Source organism: Perna viridis, chromosome 12 (genome assembly GCF_037379345.1).
Source record: "Perna viridis isolate PV_CMFRI_1.1 ecotype Kerala chromosome 12, ASM3737934v1, whole genome shotgun sequence".
In the NCBI taxonomy this organism is placed as follows: domain Eukaryota; kingdom Metazoa; phylum Mollusca; class Bivalvia; order Mytilida; family Mytilidae; genus Perna; species Perna viridis.
In genome coordinates, this window is record NC_142456.1 from 33,307,060 (window position 1) to 33,332,126 (window position 25,067).

Below are 25,067 nucleotides of genomic sequence, written 5' to 3' on the forward strand. Positions count from 1 at the left end.
AGTTATTTTAGGATTTGTGGTCATATAAGTGAAATACCATTCAAAGATATGCATATAAAGACATCACTTTTGAAAATAACAAGACTTCTTGTAACCTCATCTTTTAAATTAGTTACCATACCACCAAGCTAGATACCAAAACTTATCTGTTGTACATCTGTAGCAAAATTAGTGCTGTAAACATGGAAGATTTAAGGAGGTAGATTTGTACATGATATTACACTAACTGTGGTGCATCATTTGTCAATGTTTTAAGAAAATTCATTGTGCAGATTTATGTCTTGGTGTCTTAAACAAATTAAATTATGCTCTTGTTTGTGACCAATTACACATGTAAATGATAATTCTACATTTATTACATAATATTAATGATACATAAGTTTCGTAAATTCTTTCCTTAATCTTGATTTGAATAGACAGTTTTGAACAAAGTTTTTTCATAATATGAAAACAAATATCATTAGCAGCAACTTTTACTTCATGCACCATATCACTATCATAACTAAGAATATTGTCACAATCCATTAAACAGGTCAATCAAAATTATGTTATTCTCTTCAATTTATTATGACCTTGTACAGTAGAACCACAGTTAGGACATCGCTTAAATTTCACATTAAAACATCCATTACACAGGGTGCATTCACATGGCTGTACCAAATATACAGCATACACATCGTTCCCATCCTCTTGACACAAGGGGCATAACTGGTGCTGGGCAAGTGATGATCTGTAATAAGACAAACATGTTTTTTTGAAGTGTAAAATTAAGTATTGCTCAGTTTATCTACTTCTTGGATGGCTAGGTATTTGCAATATCACACAATTGACAATGTGATAGGAACTAGTGACATCAAAAAATTGGCCATTGTGACTTAAGAAATAAATCACTGAAACTCTATTTTATCATTGTTTTAACACGGGCTGGTCATTTATGTTGCATTGTTTTACCCTGAGCGATAGCGAGGGGTTAAATAATGACATAAATGGCCAAGCCATGGCGGTAAAACAATGATAAAATGGAGTTTCCTTGATTCTTTTTATTCTAATAGGACTACTGCCTTCATATTTTTGATAAACCACAGCCTATATGTTGCAGGGAATGTTGGTCTTATGTTTACCACTTTTTTACCATGGCGGTGGTCTAAAGAGCCTAGAAGCATGTCAAATTAGAATGGTTAATGTGTTATTGTGCATTATTTTCTATAAAACCTGATTGGTGGAAAGCAACCTTATGCATTTCTAACATTTTTTTCTCCAGACACCACTGGTGATGTCAAAGAAGGACAATCGCCAAAATTTTCACCGTGATATGCTGTATGTCAAGCAGCCATAATATTCCAGAGGAGTCAAGAGAAAATTGTTTGATAACTCATAAAAGTTGAATATCACATGATATCAACTCAAGTTATTGTATTTCAACATCATAACAAACTCACCAAGTCTTATTTGTTACATTATGTTGTTGAAATCAAATCACACGAGCAGATAATTTAAGACATTCAATTCTAACTCATTATGAAACCTATAAATATTGAGATCAAAATTGTCTATTCATCTAATATAATGACTTTATATTTTCTTTGGGTCTGAGATGACTTTTTTAATAATTATATATTTGACAAGTTGAATTACATCAAAGAAGTTAAAAGTTTCATGAAATGTATATTGAATCAATATAGATAAACAGTTGCTGCCATTACTTTTGTGTTATCGTCCAATAACAGAACAATATCATCCAACATTTTATGTCCATAAACTTAACCAGATTTTCAATTCTGATACACAAATAATGATGATATATATATCCCTAAATTTGTGATGAAGATATACAACTTACCGAGATAATAAAATTTGAGAAAAGTCCTTTTTAAGTTTATCTGATACAGCAACATCTAGTGGAGACTTCCCCTGCCTATTTTTAACTACATGGGAAACTCCCTTGTTCAATAACATTTCGGCAATCTCTAACTGCAGCTTTCTCTGTTGGTCATCTTCCCTCTGGCCTGGCCTCTGGATCTATTCAAGAAACAATGCTAAATACTGTAATACAGTAGCAGATCCAAACAAGGATTCCAGTAGTTGGATAATACCCCTACCTCAAGGTTGGGGACCACTGTATTCCTATATATAGATTGATAGAATGTGCCGCTGGAAAAGGTACCATTTTATGGCTTACAAATATGTGACTAGGTGGGGAAAAACAAACATAATTATATAATAAGTTAACTAAACATACATTGGAAATTATATGGATAGTCATAAACATCGTTATCTTATCATGTGTCATTATAATTGTTTTTTAATTTGTAGAATAAATGCAAGTTGAATATTATTATATGTCCTACTATATATATACAACATCTCAGAATGTGACGACTCTATCTATATATATATATACAACGTCTCAGAATGTGACGACTCTATTCACTACACTGCTCCATCGGATCAAGTTGATACAGGGAAGATATGTAAACGTATAGAAAGGTCTGAAAAATTCCCAACTATGTTTGAACTGTCAAATTTGCAAATTTTTGGTCGTTCCCTCCGCAGGACTCGAACTCGTACCTCTGTGACATCTATGGCAACACCGTCTGCACGTAGTCCAGTGCCCTAGACCACTCGGCCAGCTAGGCTATATAAAAATATAGCTTTCACTGGCCGGGTCATTCCTCCTCGTAGGATTAATCTAGGGCTGTAACTTAGTACACGATGTATGGTAGTACGGGACAGTTCATTTAGATGTTATTATGTAGGATAGAGGATCAAATTAATGATGCATGTCACAACAAATCAATATTATATTCGACTGGACTTCGTGCAGGCGGTGTTGCCATAGATGTCACAGCGGTACGTTTTCGAGTCCCGCGGAGGGAATGACCAAAAATTTGCATCGCAAATTTGACAGTTCTAACATCGTTGGGAATTTTTCAGACCTTTCTATTCGTTTACGTATCTCAATGGTACCCCCTATCAAGAAAGTATTGGTGTGCCCCCCCTTCGCAGATGATCCCTACTCTTTGTTGGAAAACTTTATGACATTTGCACCAAAAATGGGAAACAATATTATTCCATTAATATCACCTTATAGGTCTTCCAGTAAACATGAAGTTGATTAACAATGAAGCTGGAAAGGGGAGACAAGTCAGCATGCAAAAGTGTTAAAAAAGAGACAAATCTACTCACATCAGCTATCTCCATGACTTGTGGTGGCCCACTCAAACAGAGGTGAAGCCCATTGTTACCATTGCTGTCCCTGCTGTCTATCTGACAGTCTGTAAACAGGCATGTGTCCAATTAAACAATGCAGGGCTTGCATATAAAATATTTTCTAAAACCATTCGTTCTTGATAAAACTCAGCTAATTTGAGGAGTAAAGGTTAAAAAAAAAGAAATCTTGCACAACAAACCAAAGATAGAATTACACTGATCTGTATATGCTTAGAAAGATGTTACAACAATTTCTTAAACATCATTTTGAATATTTTAGATGAGGATAATAAAATGTAATATAAAAATAAAAAAGATAACATCAAAACATAACTAAGAACTTTTGTGTTTTAAAATGGAGAAGATAAAAACATGCCCCTCATCATGACAAAATCTGCTTACAGCAGAATTGTCGTTTTCCATATTTATGGAATGCAACCCGTTTTAGAAAGTTTTTCCAATTTTTAAAGGGATATTAAACCTGCTAACCTCCAACAACCTGGTTGGCAGTCTCATTGGGGAAAGGAAGAACAGTAAACATTTTTTTTTTTAAATTAATGTATTTACACTTGGATAAGTAGTTAAACAGTTTGAAATTAATTATTCAAAAGTATTTAAATATTTACCACAGTTACAGTAAGTCAAATATTCCAATTTAAAGAATTCTGCTGTAAATTGCTCCAATCGGACAGTTAACCAGTCTGTCGGGTTAGAAAGTTACTTCCCTTTGCTCAAAATTAAAGAGAAAAAAAAGGAAGTCAAAGGGAGAAATATGAAAAAGAGTTATAGAGAATTAAGCCCAATATCTAACATGTATTAAAATATGACTTATCTTGCTACATGGACTCACCTTTACTACTATTCAGTAAAACTTCAACAGTTTTTTTACTGCCATAGTAACAAGCTATCAAAAAGGCTGTTTGACCCTTGTCTTTGGTCTTTATCTCCAAATCTATACCACGCTGGGGAAAAAAAACAGTGAATAAAAAAACATGTATGAAATAATATGTTTGTACATTTGTAAACTTGTAGTTGCTAATGAAATTAATTTTTCATCACAAGTACATCGAATTGACAATTTCTTCAGCTTTTGTTGCACTTTCTACTTGTTTACTATTTCTGCTCCAGACTAGGGTACAATGAATTTTTAATTGTCACAGTATTGTATGAGGTAGCTTGAATGATCTTTCCAAAAAAGCGTACAGGGGGCGATTCAGACAGTACATTGTACTTTTTCTATTAAGGGCAGTCCATAAAAGCTACCAGATGATATCAGAGGATATTCTTAATGCATCGTTTGCAGTGTTACTGCATATTTAAAATAATTAAGCCAGGGCTTACTTCAAACAGAAAAGACCTTGCACCCTCAAAATGCAGGTTAGGAAATGAAGGTTTATTATGCCCTTTTCAGAAACCTAAAACCTTCTTGGTCCTTTAGGGCAGTCAGATAAAGTGAGTTTATGTCCCTTTCAAAGACCTGAAAATCTCCTTGGACCTTAAGGGCAGTCATATAAAGTGGTTATGTCCCTTTCAAAGACCTGAGAATCTCCTTTTTGGTCCTGTAGAGCCATTAACTGAATTGAAATTGTGCCCTTTAAAGCCCTGATAATCACCCACCTGGTCCTGAAGGACATCATTAAGTAAGTTCATCACCTAGTCCTGCATTAACATTACATGAAAGGTGGTTATGCACCTTCCAAAAACCTTTGAAAAAACCTACCTGGTCCAAAAGGTATTGTGCCACTGCATGGTGGTCCATACAAGCAGCCAAGTGGAGGGCAGTGTAACCATCAGACTTCTCCTTATTCAACAGACTGTTGTCTTTTTGTAATATCATTTTTACAGCACTGAAACATCAATGTTCATATATACTGTTGAAAAATGGACTGTTTACGGGGTATCTATGTATATATAGAGATTTAATCAAAATTAAAAGAAAATTGGAACTCTTATTGGGACATGTGGTATCATGATCACTATATAACACCTTGTTGCTAAGAGTCAGTTTAATGAAATGATGTCATTCCTATCCCTTCAAAGGAGGGAATATATTAAATGCTTTGTGGAGAGCAGCTAGATATGCTTGACCCTGAACAGATCGGGCAAATATGGAGACCAAATTCAACCTTGATACAGCTCTTAATTTTATTGTGATAAAAACTTTTACACAAAATATATAAAAATAAAAAAGTTTACATTATAAAAAAAACAACAAACAATTCAACCAAGTTTCATGAAAATTGTTGAAAGCTATTGTGTAATTATGGAAAAATCCCCCTTTTTTATGAATAAAAACAGAAAATTAAAAAATCATGTCAATTGAAGAGGAAGAGGAACTCATTAGAAATAAACAATGGATGGCCTTGAGCTAAGGTTTTTCCTTCCAGTGAGGTTGTTGTCTCTTTCATATCTTCACTGTATCTATTCTCATCATATTATTCAAAAATAGAAATGGGTTCTACTGAGTTAAAGTAAAAAACAAAAAAAACTGTGAAATCTCTCTTATTTATGAACAAAGTCTCAAAACTCTTAAGAATATTGAAAATTTACAAAAACTGAAAAGAAGCTAACAGTATAAATAAACAATTCACTAAACATGCCAAAGAGTCATTGACATTTCTGGGAGAGTTTTGGAGTCATAGTCCAAAAACATAAAATCATCACATTTGTTTAATAAATAAAAATCCTGAACTAGAAATGAAAATGTGAAAATTTAAAACTTGAAAAGGAGCTCATATAAAAGAATATAACTATTCACAAAAAATGGTGCTGCATTTGTTAATTATTGTGTACAGTGTGAATGATTGACTGACTGATATATCATCATACTTCCCCATCTCAACAGGCAGACATATAAAAAAATGCAAACACAATATATTTTGGAGAGACATACTATAATTTAAAAATTCTTCAGAAAAAATATTTTTCTTCACTTGCCAATAAATATTTCCTACAAAAAGTTACATACATAGCCTGGAATTTTATAATTCAAGTTTTCATTTGTCTTAATTCATTGTTCCTTATTTACCTTATTTACTAGATTAATGTAATAGATTTTTTTTCAAAAGGAACAAAAAACACAATATATTGCTAAAAATTGTTACATCACTTACCCTAAATCTCCTTTTCTGGCAGCTATGTGGATAGGAGAGAACCCATTCTTATTTTCATAGTTCAGGTTTATTCCAGGCCAGTCCAGAATCAACTTTAAAATGTCAGTATCCTCTCCTGTCTGTCTGACTATGGCATCAACTACTGGACTGTCACCAAGGGAATCCTGATATAAAAACAAGTATGTAATCCCATGTCTGCCCCACTATGGCATCCAATACTTGATTGAAATCAGATATTTTGAGTTAATTGTAGGTTGGTCCATGAGCTGAATACACAATTTGTTGAGGAAAATTATTTCATTCTACCCAAAACCATATCTTACAGAAATTTATGCCACACATGCCCAATAATTACCCTGCATCTGATACAAAACAGGTCTATGCTTGTTTCTGGCATCTTTAAGGCCTCTAATTCCTCAAGAATGAAGTATGTACTCCCCAAATTATAATCTTATCTTTTTTTGTTTGGAATCTTCTTGTAAAAGCATAACAACAAAGCTGTACCCCTCATTAAAAATTCAACAGTACGTATCTAATATTTAAGAAATAATGAACAGAGACTCCATTTTATCAGTTTTTTACCACAGGCTGGCAATTTATGTCACCTTATTTCACATAAGGCAAAAGCGAGGTGTAGAATAGTGACAAAATTGGCCAACCCATGGTAAAACACTGACAGGGATGATTGTAGGAGGTCATCAAACAAAGCGGAAATTGGTAAAATAGGAAATAAATAAACTAAAAAAAAATCGTAACGGTAAAATCAGGATTTCAATTAGCAGAATTTCGCTAAAAAATGGAAAAAATCATCCTGCAATGAAAATATGGAGTCTCTTTGTATTTATTTATTTTTTTTTTAATTCTAATAGCACAAATTCCTACATTTATGAAAAGACGCTGCTCATGCTTTGCATGAAATAGCAACCATTATACTGAACAGAAGTCTACTGTATGACCTTAGTCATATGTTTATCAATATTTTACAATGGCTTTTGTCGTAAGACCACTGAAGCATGCAATATTATATGTGTGTGTGTGTGTGTGTGTGTGTGTGTGTGTGTGTGTGTGTGTGTGTGTATATCATTTCAAGTACTCATGTACTCATATTTATTTTTAAAACTAAAATAACTGATTTCTGTGTGGTCTACTAAATGAAGTATATCATCCAATATAACTTATGATTTAGGATATAACAAAAACAAACCTTTAAATTGATATCACAGTTATACTTTCTGAGGACAAGTAATGTTTCTTTGTCTCTATTCTGAACAGCAAGATGGACAGCAGATTGTTTGTGGTCATTCACAGCATCTTTCAAAACATTATGGGTAAGCAATAATTCAACACATTTCACATGTTTTCTGTAAAAAAAAAAAAAAAAATTTAAATTATAAAATAAGAGGAATATTGAAATGTCAGATGTGGTTGAATCCGTGAATGAAAATATTGCAGTTTACATAACACCAAAATGGAATAGAAGGATAAATGGAAACAGCTACTATGATTACTTAAAACCTCCAGCATTGCTTAATATTTATACTGATATTTAGAAGTTAAATACTGGTAAAGGTGTATTCTGTCTTATTAAAAAAAATTACTCCTGTAGACAATGAACAAAAACAAAATGTAACCCCATACAACAGTCCGGAAAGGAGTGCTTTTAGAGTTATCATCCTTCTACAAATCAATCCTACCCTAAAATAATTCCCCTGACAAATTTCTGATTAAAAAATCACAACATACTCCTTGAGAGCAATATGAATTGGGCCTGTTTGTATTTTATTCCTCCTTTAAAGCCTCTCTAAAAAGATAACCCCATCAAAAATGTTTATAATTCCCTTTATATTCCTGCTTAAATCAACATACTCTGACAGCAATCTGGAAAAGAACATCTTCATGCTCCTCCTTCCTGAAGAGCCTCCCTCCCAAAAATAATTCCCTTATCAAATATCTGCTTAAAATAAAAACATACTCCTTAACAGCAATCTGAAGAGGAGTACTTTTAAAATCCTCTCCCTCTTGTAGAGCACTGCTTCCAGCATACTGTAATAGTATCCTCAGAATGTCAACATAGCCGTTCTTACATGCTATATAAATTGGATGGAAGTTACCATGTCCATTAATCTAAAAAAATACAGCTACAGTGACTGATTGTCAATAATCATGAAACAATTTACTGCAAAGTAAAAATTTTTGTTGTGTACTAACTTGGACCACTTTCGAAGTGAACCAGCTAACAGATATTAAAGCACAAAAATAATTAAATCTTGACATTAACATGATTATGTAATGCAAACTTACTTCCAATACTGTGAAAAATTGCAACTTTATACTTGCACAGTATTTCCTAAAGTGTGGTTTTCAAGTGTGGAACTTTCTTACAATATCTGAACCAATCTGAGTAACTGAAATTGTGATTAGTCATCAATCTCCGATCAGTTTCCTATCAGTCATCAATCTGTTGAACCCATCCATTAAACCGGTGATCATATCACATGACTACAGAGTGGTGAATACATTTTACAGATAATTTGTTTTATTTCTTTGTCAATGTTAATGCATATTCACATAATTCATTAGATTCAAACATCAATTAATTACTTTTATTTCACATTTGTTTTAATTTAAACAAAATACAATATGTGCATTTAATATCTTAAATCTAAGGAAAATTTAATATGGTACATTGAATTCGTTCCACTGAAAATCCTTAAATTTACATGAATTGATCATCCGTCATTTTACATAACAAAACTGTGATCAGATTTGCCACCGATCATTGGTTATGGTCAGTCAGCCACCAATCAGTCAGCAGTCATCGATCTGTCAAATAGTTGTGCAAATCGATTCAGGGACTGCACACAAGCAGAATGTGTATTTAAAACAAAAAATGAAATTTTGAAATAATTTCTTGGTTTTTGTATGCCTAAAATTAGTTCTCAATACATGTATGTAAGTAATTTTTCACAAAAATATTTATCTAATCTTCCAAAATTGAAAATGACCACCTACATTACATATTGTGATTATCAAATGTACACAGTACAATATTTCTAATTGGCTGTTTTTATAATACTAAGTTCAAAAGATTTTACTACCACAAAAATTGTTGACAGAAAAAGTTCAAAATTTGTAGAGCTGTAAATTCTAAAATAAGAAATTCAGTTGATTTGGCCTATCAATCTATGAATTCTTACTAAGGCCCTTTTCTCCTCCATCGTTCCCTGTTGATTTATATGGAGTAAAACTTCTTTCTCAATCCCATCCTGGACTGCTACTCTGAACGTCACACCTGTAAATAGCAGTCAAATATGAATACAATCTTTTTGTGCTAGGTCTACTCCCAGTTACATGGCAAACCCATGAAACAAAAAGTTGATATTGAGCAGCATACAGTAAACTGGAAAATTTTCAAGCGGTCTTTTTTTCATGGTACTCTGAGCAATCAGCTTTTGCCCAGTTTAAAATTTGCAATGGTTCCACAAATTGTATAATGCTCTTCGAAGAAAAAATTCAAATTGTTTTTTTTGTGTGTTACAGGTCTTACCATGAAAATTTCACTACTAACAGTAAGATATATGAAGCCACATACCACACAAGAAAATATGAGCAACTAATTGGTGGCTTTCATTAATTCAGTAATCAGTAAATATTCAGTGAAAGCTTACTTGGTTTACTTTCAACTGGTTCCTCATCTGGTCTCCTGTCAGGGACTGGTTCTGTCACTGGCTCCTCAACTGGTTCTGGTTCTAGTCGTACTACTTCTATCTGGTCCTCTGGTCCAGTGGTTTTGGATAAACATTCTGGATTAAAGGTCAAGTTGATACTACCAAGTCTTACCTCTACATCTCCACAGAAATTGATACGGATGACTTTTCCTGTCTTCCCAAGAGACTGGAATAGAAATCAAAATATTTTAGTAGTATTCTTCATAGTAAACTAATTTTAATTTTCATAATAAGTACAGTTCACCCTTGTTATACCCCCCTTCTTTAATGGTGGTCCCTCACTTATTGTTATACTTTTCCAAGGTCCATTTTTCTTGAATTACTTTAGTTTCCATATAAATATTTCATCAATCCATCGCCACCCTCGCATATCACCAAAATTTGGCCTGGTCCCAATGGTGGTGATATATTAAGGATGCTAGTCAAACTGTATTGAAATAAAATCAAATTTCTAGAAAAATCAAAATAAAGTGAAACTCCAATTACTTATAGTCAGCCTCTGTAACAAGGTGAAACATGGTGTGTTGTAAATCACCACTTCAGTCATCAGTCATTTTGCTAAGCGAGTCAAAATTTTATAATATATTTGCTATAAATATACATTTCAAGGATGGATAACTGTCAAAAATCAAAGTATTCTAATATATGCATGTCAATAAAAATACAAAACTCACCAATGATGCACAATTCAAATTGTGGTCATCAAGTGGAGGACTTTCTCAGATTGGTGGATTATCTACATGCATGCTTCAAATTTTCCCTTTTTGTTTGATTTTTACATAGACTCGTACTAAATAAAATACTTTCATAATGTGATTTGACACAGAAGGGTACATTATTCTTAAATATTTTCTGATCCTAATTTGTATGCAAGCATGATACCTTTCTCGTAAAATCGTTCCAATCACCATGACCATTCTGTAATTTTTGGACTTTATAACGATCATCCATGATTTTAACAAACTCCCCTTCTCCAAATACTTCTATCTGTCAAAGAAAAAATACAATTCAAACTGTTTCTATATTCATTTCTGGTACAGTGTCAATTGCTTAATATTTTCAGCAGACCTAAATATATGCTGCAATGCGTTTTAATTCTGTGTAAACTGAACAAAACCGAAAGGGGTTAGATCAGGAAGTTTTCTTTGTGTTTAATTACTCAAAACACTCATTTATAATATTATAGCCAACTCATGCTGACTGCATTAAAATTTACAGCCAAAGTATTTATTACCCTATGGGATGATTATGGCAAAACTTGAGGCAAAAAAGTATACAGAAGAATCAGAATTGATTTTACATACAAGGGGACATCATTTTTGTAGATTTAAACTGGTCTGGAGCTGGCATGTCAGTTAACTGCTAGTAGTCCTTAGTTTTTACATTTGTGTAATTTATATTCAGTTTCTTTGTTTCTGTCCTTGACCTTTTTGAACTGATTTTTATATATGTTTAATTGTGTAATATTTTCCCAGAGGCCAGATTTAAAAGGGATGGTTGTGATCACGCCAAAGTACATGAACCCTGCCGCAGTTTCTGGGCCTGCCAAAAGTCAGGAATTTCTGGCCTCTGTATATCTTGTATTTTTTTCACTTTTAATTATTTTTATATTACTTGAGTATATAGGGGCAACTATTTCACTCTACCTGTGTATAATGATGTTTTGGGACCAGCTGCAATCTGCCCTGAGTTGTAAGGGTTTTCCATCATTCACTGAAGACCAATGGGCGACCTTGCTCCGATATTTTCATCCAGGGTGGGTTGTCTCTTTGACATATTCACCGTACCTAATCTCGTTATATAGTAAAAATTAGCTTTACTAATTTTAGCAGATGCTAAGTTGGCCCTTACAGTCATCCCAGGATGGAGGATGAAAATTTGGGTAAGAATATTTTTCTTTCATAAAGTTGTCTATAACAATGCTTGATATTTGAAGCAGGAAGCATGTGGGTAAAATGCATGATTAATGCATAAGAAATTTTTGAAAACATACAAATCTGATTGTTGGTTTTGGTGTAAACAAGAAAAAGGAACATTCAGTATAATAAAGTGAATAACATAGCTAAGAGGGTGATAGAGAGTTTATTTGCCTCCAGGTGACAGTGATTTTCTCAGGGTTACAAACTGCTCACCCTCTTAACTATACACCCATGTATGTTATATATTGTTCTAGGCTATTTGAAGCCACTAAATTCAGGCTTCACAACAAATAATTAAGTCTAAAGTCCAAGGCTAGTACAATTGCTGATTGGCCTGTAAAAGTTTCTTTACTGGCCGGTAATATTCAAATAGACAACTTTAAAATATGGTTTGGGCCAATGGATTAAAAAATTTAACTTAAGGCCTATTCAAAGTGTCATAGGGAATTGATTGGTTGATTGAGGTTTAATGTCCTATGGCAGATATTTTATTCATTGCAGGACAACGACAACTGACCAATCTAACAGACCTGCATTGTACTTCTCAGACACACTATCACACTACCCTTATGCCACTAAGGCATTTACAGGTCTGGGAATCAACTAACCTTCTTCAGAGCCATTTCATGTAAATTTAACCTTTCTCCATCAAAGTTGGCAGAAACAGTCATACCATCAATACCTTGTACTACTCCAGTTTTCCCAATCAGCTGAAAAAAAAAAGAAATTAACATCCCAGCAGGCACTCCACTTGAATCAACATAGAAATATGGTGGATATTTGGTGGTGACATGGATCAACATCAATTCCACGTTGTATCCATGTGGATAAATTCCATGTTGATGTTTCGACGAAATGTCTATGTTGTTTCCACGTCGATGAAATCCACGTGGATGTGTCAACGTTGTATCAACGGTGAAATAGTGTCAATAATTTCAACATGGATTCATCCACGGTTTTTCCACTTCAGTCATATTATAGAAATAATAAAAAAGCTTACTGATATGGAAAAGTTCAGTATTCTAAAGTGAGTATAAATAGTTGTGAAGTGTTGTAAAACATTGAAATTACACTGAGGCTGATTACTTGTCAAATGTGATAGAACAAACTTTGTAAATAATTTTGAAATTTACCACCAATGTGTACTAAATGCAATCGGAACTACTCTGCCTTTCAGCTTGTATGATATAATCTAACAGAAATGACTGAGGACTTCCGAATAGCATTTTTAAATTTCACTCCGCACAAGCGCTTTTCGACAGTCTGCTATCTTCAAATTTGAAGATGTAAACAAACTCGGATTGCGAAGAACGAGAAGAAAACATCGATTACAGAGCAGATTGAGCCATTTCTTTCACAGTGAGTTACTTTATAATACATGTGACAAGATTGCTTATTTATAATCTTAGTTTGTGTTAATAATGATAAATTTAGTATAATTAGTGTTATTCGAAAAAAGGGGGAGGAATCCTGATGCGATGCTGACTTTATTCCATGATGATAAATTATTCAATTCGGATTATTGCTAGGAGATGTTTTCTGTTTTATATACATTTTGCTTTTTATCGGATTTATCAAATACACCTTTAATTCCAGGACACTTAAGTAGCACTGAGTTGTTGAAAAGAAGTTACAGTCTTCAATGCCACGGATAACAAATATTGTACAGAAAGAATTTGTAACACTTGGAAGAGTTTACAATGTAATCACACCTGCTCTTGTAAGTACATATTAAATATGTTATTAATATTACAAACTCAAGGATGAATTCATTAGTCTTCATATTCCTTTGCTGAACATATAGAAATCATAACCGGCACGTCACCTCCTATAATTGTCTCTTTGTAAGTTCTTGTATCTTCCGAACCCAATACCTCCCTAACTGATCAATGGAATGTGATGATATTTAGGGATCTCAGGCATAATATGTAGATGTATATAAAGTTTCTTCACTAGCTCTAGAATGTTGTTAAGCCAACAGTATCAAATTGAAACAAAAATTGCACATGATTTTACAAGGGCTTTTAGCAACTCTATTTCAATCCGGAATATTAGTATAATTGGGACCAAATAACCAATTCAATTTTTATAAATCTTGAAAAAAATTGACAGATGGACAATGCACAAATTGCATGCATGAATTATATGTACATCAAATTATGTAAAAGTAGTAATTTTAAAAATTAGAGTCTATCACATTAAATAGAGTTCTATTTATCTAAAGCATAATTGTAAAGAAAATATACTTTTATTTCAGAGATGCAAGGTCAGAGTTTTCACTTTGGTGGATAAAGAAACAAGTTGTTACACAAAAACTTTCTATTCACAGAACTTATAAGAAATGTTTTTGATACATGTATATTATTGTTTACATAAAATCTACTTTGAAAGACTGTTTACTTTCATCTTATGTTGAACTAGTTGAATGGGCAGATACTGTCGAAAAAAGTTGTATATTTCAAATATAATATGTATATATAGCAATGAAAGGCTTTTGTAACTGTGAGTGCAATGAGATAAGATTTAAATATATTACAAAAAAAAACAATAATGAAGGTTTACAAAGTTCAATTATTGCCATATCAGTTTAAACTTTCAAAGATTTAAAGGATACAGATTCCTACCTTTATTTATTTGTACTTTATATTGAGATCAAATTTTATTGGTATGCTCTAAACTGAATGTGGTTCCAACTTAAAGAGAAGGTATTTTAATTCACAATTGTTTCAAAGGCATGTGATGTTGAGCAGGATTCAACAAAATACACTAAATATACATGTACAAGAAATTTTTTTGTTGCATCACTAAGATGAAAGATAAATAAAAAACTTCTTGGTGATAACATGGCCTATTTCATCTCAATCACTGCCATTAAGGATCAGCCTTAATTCAACATGGATGTTAAGTAAATTTTATATGTGGAATTTAAGTCATAACGTAACGTTGATTCAACGTCAAATTTCCATGTCATTTCAATTTTCATTCAATACCATTTTTCAACCTTGTTTCCAGATTGAGAACTGACGTGATTTCAACATTGAATAGATAGAATTCATTTATCTCAATTCTTCTTTAATTTTAAACACAATTTGAATTATCTCCCTTTGCATAAATTTGAGCTGAACCTAGTAATAATTACTAGGAGGTAACTTTTGTCATTGTTGTTCGAAAGGAGCAAGGAGGCAAAAGGAGGCAAAAGGATGTCATATTTGATTAGCTGTATGTCACTAATGATAATCTTGTCATAACTGATCAGCTAAATGATAGCTATTCAAATTTTAAAGACACAAGTGTTAAAAAAATCAAGAGGGTGGTCAGCGGTAAAAAAGTAGGACAACATGGTAAAATGTAGAACTATTTTCTACATAGAGAGCTATTTAAACCACTAAGAAAACTAGCTAGATTTATATTGATATTGTCAGTCCTACTTCTCTTAAACTGACTCCAGAGGGAGATAATCCAACTTAAGGGTTTTACATGTTAAAACCTTGTCAATTTAAATCATCCGACAGTAATTATATTCCTTAATGCACATCTACAAATAATACTTAACCTTCCTTTAAAATTTCATGTGAATTCCTTGAGCAGTTTAAGAGGAGTTGCATTGTTGAAGTTTTAACATATAAAACCCTTAAGTTAAAATACCTCCCTTTGGAGTCTTCCGACAGTAAATAATCAAATTCCTTCATGCACATCTACTTACAATCCAAAACTCCCTAAAAAATTTTTATCAAAATCCTGTGAGCAGTTTAGAAATGAGTTGCGCTGACAAGAAATGGGGATAGACCAACAGACACACAGACAGACAGAGGATTACTATATATCCTCCCAAACTTCGTGTGCACGGGGAATATCTGTGAGATCCAAAGCTCACTTTAAGTTATCCCGAGCTTCCAATGCATGTAACCATACAACAAAGATATAAACAAAGTCCTTAAACAAGGATTTGAAAATTGAGGTATTAACATACATCCATCATTGATTCCCTCCAAAGCTTCATTTCTTTATGTATAGATTGGAGGACATCAGGATCAACTCCAATCTGTATTTTATCTCCTGGCTTTAGTCGACCATCTGGAACACTATCTGATCCAACTGGGCTTGGCTCTTGTTCTGGTTCAGGGATATGAACTGGTTCTTCAGGCATTTCTATCAAATATAAATCTTAAATTCATTTTCTGAACCAATTGTTTTATTAGAACCTTAAGGAGGTTGACCTAGGATAAGGGACATAACTCTTGAAATCAGTGATATGTTCGTATCATATTAAATTTCATCAATGAAACAGAATGAAATCAGTCCAAGTTACTTTGATGCTTACATGAGAATGATGTCAAATGCTGAATACAAACCTTCCAATGATTTGTTAGAGTTGTGTCCCTTACCTTAGGTCTACCTCCTTAAACCTGAACACATTTTTTCTGTTTTCAACATGAGAATCTACAGACACAGGCTCAGGAAAGTAACACACCTAAAAGAATTGAAAACTTGAATCAATCATAGTGGAAAGATCAAGTGTCAAACACAACTTACTTAACTCAGGGAGATGCATTGGATAGTAAAACTTTGGATTCCCAGGAGCCACACATTTAATATCCACCATTCCTTCATAGCCCAATCTATAGATGTTAGTATGATCATTATTCCAGGTCACTTCAGCAGCATCACGATCTGTATCCAGACTGAAGTTCACAAGAGCAATCACCTGACCCTGCTGTCCAGGTCCACCTATTAATAAAAAAAAATAAGTCAGTTCTTTCATGTTTTTCACTTGTAATATCTTCCCAATAATTTACAAGTGAAAATCTGCTGGCAATGTCCGCATTATTTCTCATGGAAAAAGTTATGTTATTTAATTTTAACTTACAAAAAATCTGTTTTAGTCACAGTGCAGACATGGGACATTTATTAGATGACAAAAAGTAGGTAGGCTTTCCATAGCTCCAAGCAAATACATTGACTAAATGCCAAAGAGACAACACCCATCTTAGTAAAGCTTCTACTTGTGGAAGTTCCATCCATTGTCTTGGGAAGGCTAAAATTGTATGGTTGTCATGAATAAAGAAGGTAAATGCTAGTACATTGTAAAAGAACACAAAAACTACAGCTCCTGCTTTTGAAAAGGAATAATAGAGCATTAATTGGATATAAAGTGATACCACACCAGGTAATGGCGAAAGGGGGATGGCAAAATGTTCAAAACTCATAAACAATATTTTTCTGAAAATAAAAAGTAAGCTGTATTTTATTGTACTGAACAATTGTGCAAAGTTTTAAACAATACAAAGACCCTTTCTCAAGTTATCAACTGAAAACCATTGGGGACAGATAGACAGAAGGACAGACACAAAACTGTTCAGAGGATATCACATAAAACCTCACAATAAAACATAATCCCAGGTTGTAAGGTTCAGCAGCCCTTTTCACAAAAAAATCATAAGAGTAAAATTAGTCGTAAGTTGTGATGTCACAATACTTAACTCTATTATGACATCATAACTTACAACTAATTTTACACCGCTGATTTTTTATTAATTATCGCAAGTTATCAGAATCATAGGAAATAATGTAAAATGATCCTACTCAACATAAAGGCAAAAATGTGATGTATACAGTTTACAATGACTTTGCATAGCATGGGCATGTCATCATAGATCATAGAATTCTTCTTCTGCATGCCTAACTTTTATATATAGTTTTTGCATGAGTAACTTCTAGTAGCAAGTTAATCTCACTTCAAAGCATGTTTCAATGGTTTAATCAATACATTTTCAAAAAAGCATGTATTTAATGACTACACAATGATCAATTTGTACATCTACACATGTACTTTCTGTGTACACTAGCTTACCATCTTGATTTGCCCATCTCCAGTTACCTCCCCTTTCTACTTTAGCACCCACATCTATTCCAAGTAATTTTGGTCTCTGTGACATCTGACGTTTTGGAACCTTAACGCTAAAATGTAATGATGAAAGAATATTTTGTATGTTTTAACTATTTATTGTAAAAATCACTACATGTCCTTGAGTTGATATAGGTCAAGGCGAAGACATTTCTAACTGGCAAATGCTACTTCAATACTACATAGCTGGTGCATAAAAATATACCTTTTGAAATATACAATCAATAGTATCTCCTTGCACTTCTGAGATATTGGTTTTTGATAATCTTTTTTATTTTTTTGGAGAAAAAAAATCCGAATGAGATGCACTTTAATTTTCTTAGAAAGCTATGGAGATATTCACACTCTGTAGAGCCTTAATTGCAGTCAAAATACAGTCTTTCTGAAGGTTTGTCGGACTGTCAGATATCACCAGTAAAAATATGAGAGGATCGGTAAAAAAAATCCAGAACGCCAGACAGGAAGTCCGGATTAGTCATTCTTGATTCAGGTCAAAGTGGACGGTAAAACTTGATTCAGTCCTGAAAATAGTATGTCATCACAGGACCAAATGTCTGGAAAAAAACTGAACCTCTGGAAAGACTGAAAATATGTAGAAATTATGCTGAATCTATAAAAGTAACCACCTCTGCTGCTTGCTAATATCAACTCTTTCCACCTTTCTTACATAGAGCCTGGCCTTATGAAAAAAAACTTTGTCCAGAAGCTACCTTATTACATTATAAATAAGACTTTTTTCCAGTCAATCACTTTAATTCTAATTTTCCAACACTATGTAGGGAGACAGCTACTTAAATCACAACTGAATTTACAAATGAAGTGGACAAACATTACTACAGTCCCTAAACTGATCTACACAACTGTTTGATGGGTTGATGACCTCTGGATGAATGATTGCTGACTGATCGATCACCGATGACCAATCAGATGGCAGTTGTGCTATGAAAATGATAGATGTTTGATTAATGTAAATTTCAGAATTTTCATTGGAATGAATCCAATGTAGTGCCATATTATTTATTAATGAATTTAAAATATCAAATTCACATTTGATATTTCCTTAAAAAAAAACAAATATAAAAGAAAAGTAATTAAGTTTATCTCTAAATTTATATCAGTTAGTAAATATGTTGCAAAACATTAAAAAAAGAATGAAAAAACAGATATTTATCATTTACCAATCATCAGTATTGTGATGTAAAAAGGAAGTGACTACCAGTTAATTGGATTGATGACTGATCAGAAACTGAACAGTGACCAATGAAGGATTCCAATTATAGTTGGACGGATTGGTTCAGGGACTGTATAACCCTTTCACAACTATGCTGGGTATACTACGAAAGATGCTCTGTAACTACATGGAATTTCTTACCCTTTGTGACCTGGGTACTCTATCCTGAGAAATGGACTATTAATGTTTCCCTTGTCTCCATGGTAACAGGTATTACAAAGAATCATGTCCTTGTTGTCAAAACATTGCCAAGCAAAACCCATTATCTCATCTTCTTCATCTTCACATGTTGGCTCAGTACACTTCTTACCTTTGTGCATATTTCCAGCTTTAAAAAGAATCAAGATTTTGTTAGAGGTTCACATACAGTATACACTTTCTATGAACTTAAATTTTACCAAAGTCCAAATTTCACAGAACATGAGAGCAACAAACAACAGTACTTTAAAGAAATGGGTCTTGTATAAAAATATATATTACTGTGAAAGTACTAGTGTTTTTGGGGTACCAAATTCTGTGGTTTTCGTTGGTAGGCCAAACCTCGAAATTTGGTTATAAACAAAAAGGAGATTTCCAATGATGTGTATACTTAAAACCTCAAAACCATGAATTCAAGAATCCATGAACTTGTGAATCTTTCCTAATCAAAGAAAATTGGTGTCCATGAATGAGTACTTTCTCAGTATATAATGGAGTCTAATAGACCTGTAATACGCTATTAAAGATATTTGCAACTAACTAAAATCTAATAATAAAAAAAAAACACCTGATTTGAAAATAATTCAAAATTAAATTCATTATTTCCAAATTAATCAATTACAACTTTTAAAGACAATTAAAATATTTAGTTTCCAATTTTAAGTTTTCTGGTCATTTGCTTCAATTTATTTCAGATCATTCCATCAAAAGGGGAAAAAGTAGTTTAAAAAACAAGTGGAAAGTTAGGGAATCTCGTTCTCTGCCATGTTATAATTTTATCAATAAACTCGCTAATTAACAAGTTTCTTCTCTCTTTAATTACATGTCTCTGACCTAACTACATTAACCAGTTATTCCACCTCAAATACATACCCACTCCAGATGTATCATATATTCTTAAATCATAGCTTCCCTCAAACCCTGCTCTGTAGGTATTCCTAGATCCCCCATCCCAAATCACTGTCACACATTTATCTGGACAGGATCCCTTATTGGGTAACTGGTGGACCGTTCCAAGGTAACCTTCTCCTCCATCTTGGTTCTTCCATTTCCAATCACGTCCTCTCACAACACGCAAACCAGGGGCAATAACCATTGAATCTACAACAGAAGGTACTTTTGATACAGTTAAATTGCTTATAGACAAAAAATATATTAATTTCAATAAAAATTGAATGATTACGAGTTTATTCCTATATAATTTCAGGGAAGGGGAAAGGATATCAAAAGGATTTACCAGTATCTTGTTTCCTTATAACTTCTGTTGCAGTATATTTAAGACAATTAAAATGCAGGTGCATGTGCATGTTTATTCATAGAAGGTGGATACCCCTCCCCTCCCCTGTTGGGTACAGGAGTGCAGCTGGAGCTGGAAAACCACCCCCATTCATATATATGTCTAGCATCAAAATCAGTCCCATTCATACATACATTTGAGAGCGAAAAACATACCCATTCATTTATTCTACAACAGTTTGAATTATGTGAAGATAAATGAAAACAAAGGTCTCCAGCAGGTTGCAGAAAACCACATAATTGTTTAATCTTTTCATCAAATCCCTTACATCTGTAATATATCAAATCGTCACCCTTACAGTATCAATTAAGATAAAACAAACATTTTATCGATGGCTATCAGCTGCAACAGACACTAATTGAAATTTAATTGGTGATAATAGGAAAGTTTGTCTTAGCAACAAATTATGCATTTAAGGAGGTAGAACTAGGGTAGGGGACATAACTCTTGAAATCAGTGATATGTTTGTTTCATATTCAATTTCACCAAAGCCCATCAAGCTTTCCTATGAAACAGAACAGTCCAAGTTACTTTGAAGCTTCCATGAGATTTATGTAAAATGCTGAATACAAACACTCCACTGATTTGTATGAGTTGTGTCCCTTACCCTAGGTCTACGTTCTTAAATCATAAAAATATGACCCATTGAAATATAATAAAGCTCAGAAATGACATAAGAAAATATATGACCCAATCATATATTTCAACTCTAGAAAAAATAGACCCAGTTATGCCTGCTGGGTTCAAACAGCACATCTTTATATACTGGTATAAAGTAAGGGACTACCTCTGTGACGGACCCACAGTATATGCAACCCACTAAAATTAGGGAAAAAATCCTGGTTTTCCAACAAGACATTTTTAAATAAAACCAAAACAAAACCACATAGAATAATTGAACACATTGAACAAAAATGTTATTTCATGCAATCAACTTTCAATTTGATGCAATTTCATATAATGCTAACTTAACATAATCTGTAACTGAAGAATTGAAAGAATTAAAGCAGTAAAAACTCACTTGAAGCACTCATTAGCCTTGAGGAAAGAAAAAATCAAAAATTTGCTTGTTTCAGTTCTGAATGTAGTTCTATAATACAGGGAAGTTGTTTCTAAAAATAGAACACAGCCAATGGAATTTTAAACATCTATTTATAGATAAAAGCTTGAGATAATTAAAAACTGACTCTTACAATGGAGATCAATTTAAGTTGTAATCTTACCATTTATATGATGGGTAAGTTCATCATCACTTGAAAATTCATCTAAAAAAATTGAATATATCAATTAATAATGAAATATACATGAATTACTGAAAAAGTTTAAAGGTGACCAGAAAATTATACACTGATTCAGTGCAAGAATTGATTCTTTATACTCATAGGCAACAAACATTGAATTTTCTGGGGGAAGGGTTTTGATTTCAGGACATATATTTTCAACATAAATTTTAATATCTTCTAAGAAAAAAAGGAATTCTGGCCTGTAGAAAAACTAAGTGGTTATAAAAATGTTTTTTTTTGTTTGTATGAGAATCCTTAGCCACCCCAGAAAATTAATGTCTTTACTGGCAATATAAAACAACATACACATAATAAAGAAACCTTGCACAGCTAAGGTTACAAGCTAGGCCATTCTGACTGCCATATATACCAAAATAGTATGAAGCTACTTATGGTCCTAATTCTATATTCTAAAGTAATTCATTTATTATTTATTTTATTTTAAAATATTATTCTCATATTTCCAATTTTAAGCAAGAGTGTATTTAAGTCCAAATAAAACTTGAAGAATGGGTAAGTTGAGAAAAATTTTAATTTCAGATTATATTTCATGAACACAACTGCAAGTCCAGTTGAACATAGAAATAAAATCCATACTTATTTTACTCAATTAATTCAGTTTCAATTCGATAAAGAATCAAAATTTGAATAGTAAATTATTAAGCCATTCTATTCCCACATATTCTAGATCTAAGCATTAAATTATAAATCCTGTATGGTAGTTATATAATTCAATTTTGAACAATAACTTTAAGACTTATATTTTAGATGTAGAACTTCTCACAGAAAGCTGAAAAATAACATATTTCTACTGCAAGTTTTATTAAGTTTTCATAGGGTTTGTAAGTCTTGTTCTAGATCCACTTTCCTCTCCAGAATTTCTGATGTGGAACATATTAAAATCTGAAGACCGATCTGCATTTTATTGTTTACTTCCAGGAAATCCAAACGCTGCATCACAATGCAAAATCTTGTACTTTATGCTTTTCTTCACATTAATATCCTATAGAACTAGATATTTGTCATTTTTTATCAGTATTTTTACACAAAAAAATATTTTGCTATTTAAATTGAACTCGTGCAATGCTACAAATGTATGATAATGATGAATCTCCATGCATGTGAATGGTAGACGAGGATCCATTCTCATGAAACCACAGAGTCATGTGACGAGACTTACATACTCTATTAGCAGTGGAGCTTACATTATCAACAGCCAATTTTAAAATTATTTATTTTCCACTAAGTTTTAGGCCTTTACCCACAACAAGGTTCAAAACCATTAAAAAAATTATCAACAACAGCTGAAGTATCCAATAACAAAGGCTTTATCAATGTTAGGCTGGGTAAAATAAATGAAATAGCACCTTAAAATTAGGGCAATATATAGGCTGTATGAATTTGTCAGTTATAACAATATCAAAGTAGAGAGTTTTATCATAAAAAAAATGTTAACTTAATTAAATGCTTCAAGGTGTTTCATACTTTGGCAGGGAAACAGATTTACAATGTAAATTAAACTTTGTTTTTCCCTTCAAAAAATGTATGTCACCCCCTCATTTCATGCAATGTATTAAAGAAAATGAAAAATATATTGAGGTATTATAAAAACTTGCGCTTCAGTTAGAAATGAGTACCAATCCATACCAAGTTTCATGAGATTCAGTTGAATTAGTTTCAGAAGCATATTGCAATATGACAATTTTGCTCATTTGTACATTTTGGAAAATTTATAAGGGACAAAACACCAACATGTAATTAGAGGATTAAAGTTTAATGACATTATGCACAATTCCTTACTACCTACAAAGTTTCATAAAATTAGGATCAGTAGTCTCAGGAGTTGTAATTAAAATCTGCTTTAGTGCTATAATCCATGACATTTTGATGTTCAAAAGGATTACTACTACAAATTTCAGACGATAAGATATTCTTGGCCCTAGCTTAAAGCACCACAAAACTTAAAAAAAATACATATGTCTGAGAGAATTCTTAACTGTTTGTGACATCACCCTTGTGAAGACTTTTGATTGGAGTTACCATTAGACTATCTTTGACTTTTTTTCACTTTTGTGGTGCTAAAGATTGGAAATATACAAAACTATACATGTAAGGTTTTAATTAGCTTCCAAGTTTCATGGAATTTTGTTTAGTAGTTTCTGAAGAGTTATACTTCTATAATCTGTAAACTTCTATAATTCTATAATAGTTATAATCTGATTCAGTGCACGTGGTATATTTCATAACATTTCAGTTAAAAGAGACAAAACTCAGTAGATTAAAAAATCCTCATAATATGCACAACTACATAATCATATAGTGTCCCCAATTTACACCTACAAAGTTTCATTAAATTTGGTTTAAGAGCTTCTAAGGAGTTGTGCTTACAAAATTGTGATGAACAGACAGACAAATATACAGACTAATGGACAGGGCAAAAGTCTTCCCATCAAAGTGGGAATGACTTAACAAGCCAATCAGTTCGTTCAGTGTACATCAAAAGGAAGCATTTCCTTCTTATATTTTTGCATGAAAAAAGCCAGAAAACCAAGAAATAAACTTTGACTGGCATGAGGTTCAGCTGAATGCATTAGAAATCAAGGGTAAGTTTTTGTAAGAATCGGGCAAAATGGGAAAAATCAAATACATACATGTTAAAACCCACTGATCTGACAATATAAATTCATTCAAGGATGCTTTCTTTATTTGAAAGACCATTATTTGATCTTTGCATCACTGAATTTGCACAGAAATTTTTCAATAGAATGTTACAAAAATGAGGTTTACGACTGAGTTATCTGCCCTTAAAATGTTCATTTTCATTGATTGCAATGATGCAAATTAAACATTCAAAATTATGGGTTTTTTTATATGATTTTTCACCCACTGCCTGATTCATACAGAGACTGACACTACAGCCATCCCTGGGAAACTGCATGAATTTCTATATAAGCAAGAAGTTATAACAAATGGTACATGCTGAATTTCGTAGAAACTCCTAATATCATCTTGAAGAAGTAGATAAATTTAGATGAAGGATGATAAGATGATCAGATGCATAATGGCTCAAAATAAATCCTCTCTGTTCTCTCTGAAATATAAAGTGACAAAAAAAAATAAAAAAACTTACAAAAAGTGAATCACTTCAAAGAATTTATTGATTTACACTCATTGAGATGTTCA

At 32.6% G+C, this 25,067-nt stretch overlaps 1 protein-coding gene across 5 annotated transcripts in view; it reads right to left on the reverse strand.

Annotated features, from left to right (window-relative positions):
• Window positions 1–338: 338 nt before the first annotated feature.
• The window catches only part of LOC148602111 (uncharacterized), a 41,289-nt gene continuing 16,560 nt past the window's right edge, over window positions 339–25,067 (reverse strand). For all 5 annotated transcript variants that reach the window (XM_088556932.1, XM_088556934.1, XM_088556931.1 and 2 more), the window contains 18 exons: window positions 21,825–21,866; window positions 20,178–20,405; window positions 19,248–19,434; window positions 17,822–17,928; window positions 16,504–16,698; window positions 15,941–16,119; window positions 12,579–12,680; window positions 10,934–11,038; window positions 9,992–10,217; window positions 9,521–9,615; window positions 8,296–8,447; window positions 7,528–7,684; window positions 6,324–6,487; window positions 4,931–5,057; window positions 4,061–4,172; window positions 3,187–3,275; window positions 1,841–2,019; window positions 339–730 (listed from right to left, as the gene is read on the reverse strand). In XM_088556932.1, the coding sequence (XP_088413058.1) occupies window positions 544–730; window positions 1,841–2,019; window positions 3,187–3,275; window positions 4,061–4,172; window positions 4,931–5,057; window positions 6,324–6,487; window positions 7,528–7,684; window positions 8,296–8,447; window positions 9,521–9,615; window positions 9,992–10,217; window positions 10,934–11,038; window positions 12,579–12,680; window positions 15,941–16,119; window positions 16,504–16,698; window positions 17,822–17,928; window positions 19,248–19,434; window positions 20,178–20,405; window positions 21,825–21,866 (2,633 nt within the window). In that variant the 3' untranslated portion in view covers window positions 339–543. The remainder of the gene's footprint in view (window positions 731–1,840; window positions 2,020–3,186; window positions 3,276–4,060; window positions 4,173–4,930; window positions 5,058–6,323; window positions 6,488–7,527; window positions 7,685–8,295; window positions 8,448–9,520; window positions 9,616–9,991; window positions 10,218–10,933; window positions 11,039–12,578; window positions 12,681–15,940; window positions 16,120–16,503; window positions 16,699–17,821; window positions 17,929–19,247; window positions 19,435–20,177; window positions 20,406–21,824; window positions 21,867–25,067) is intronic.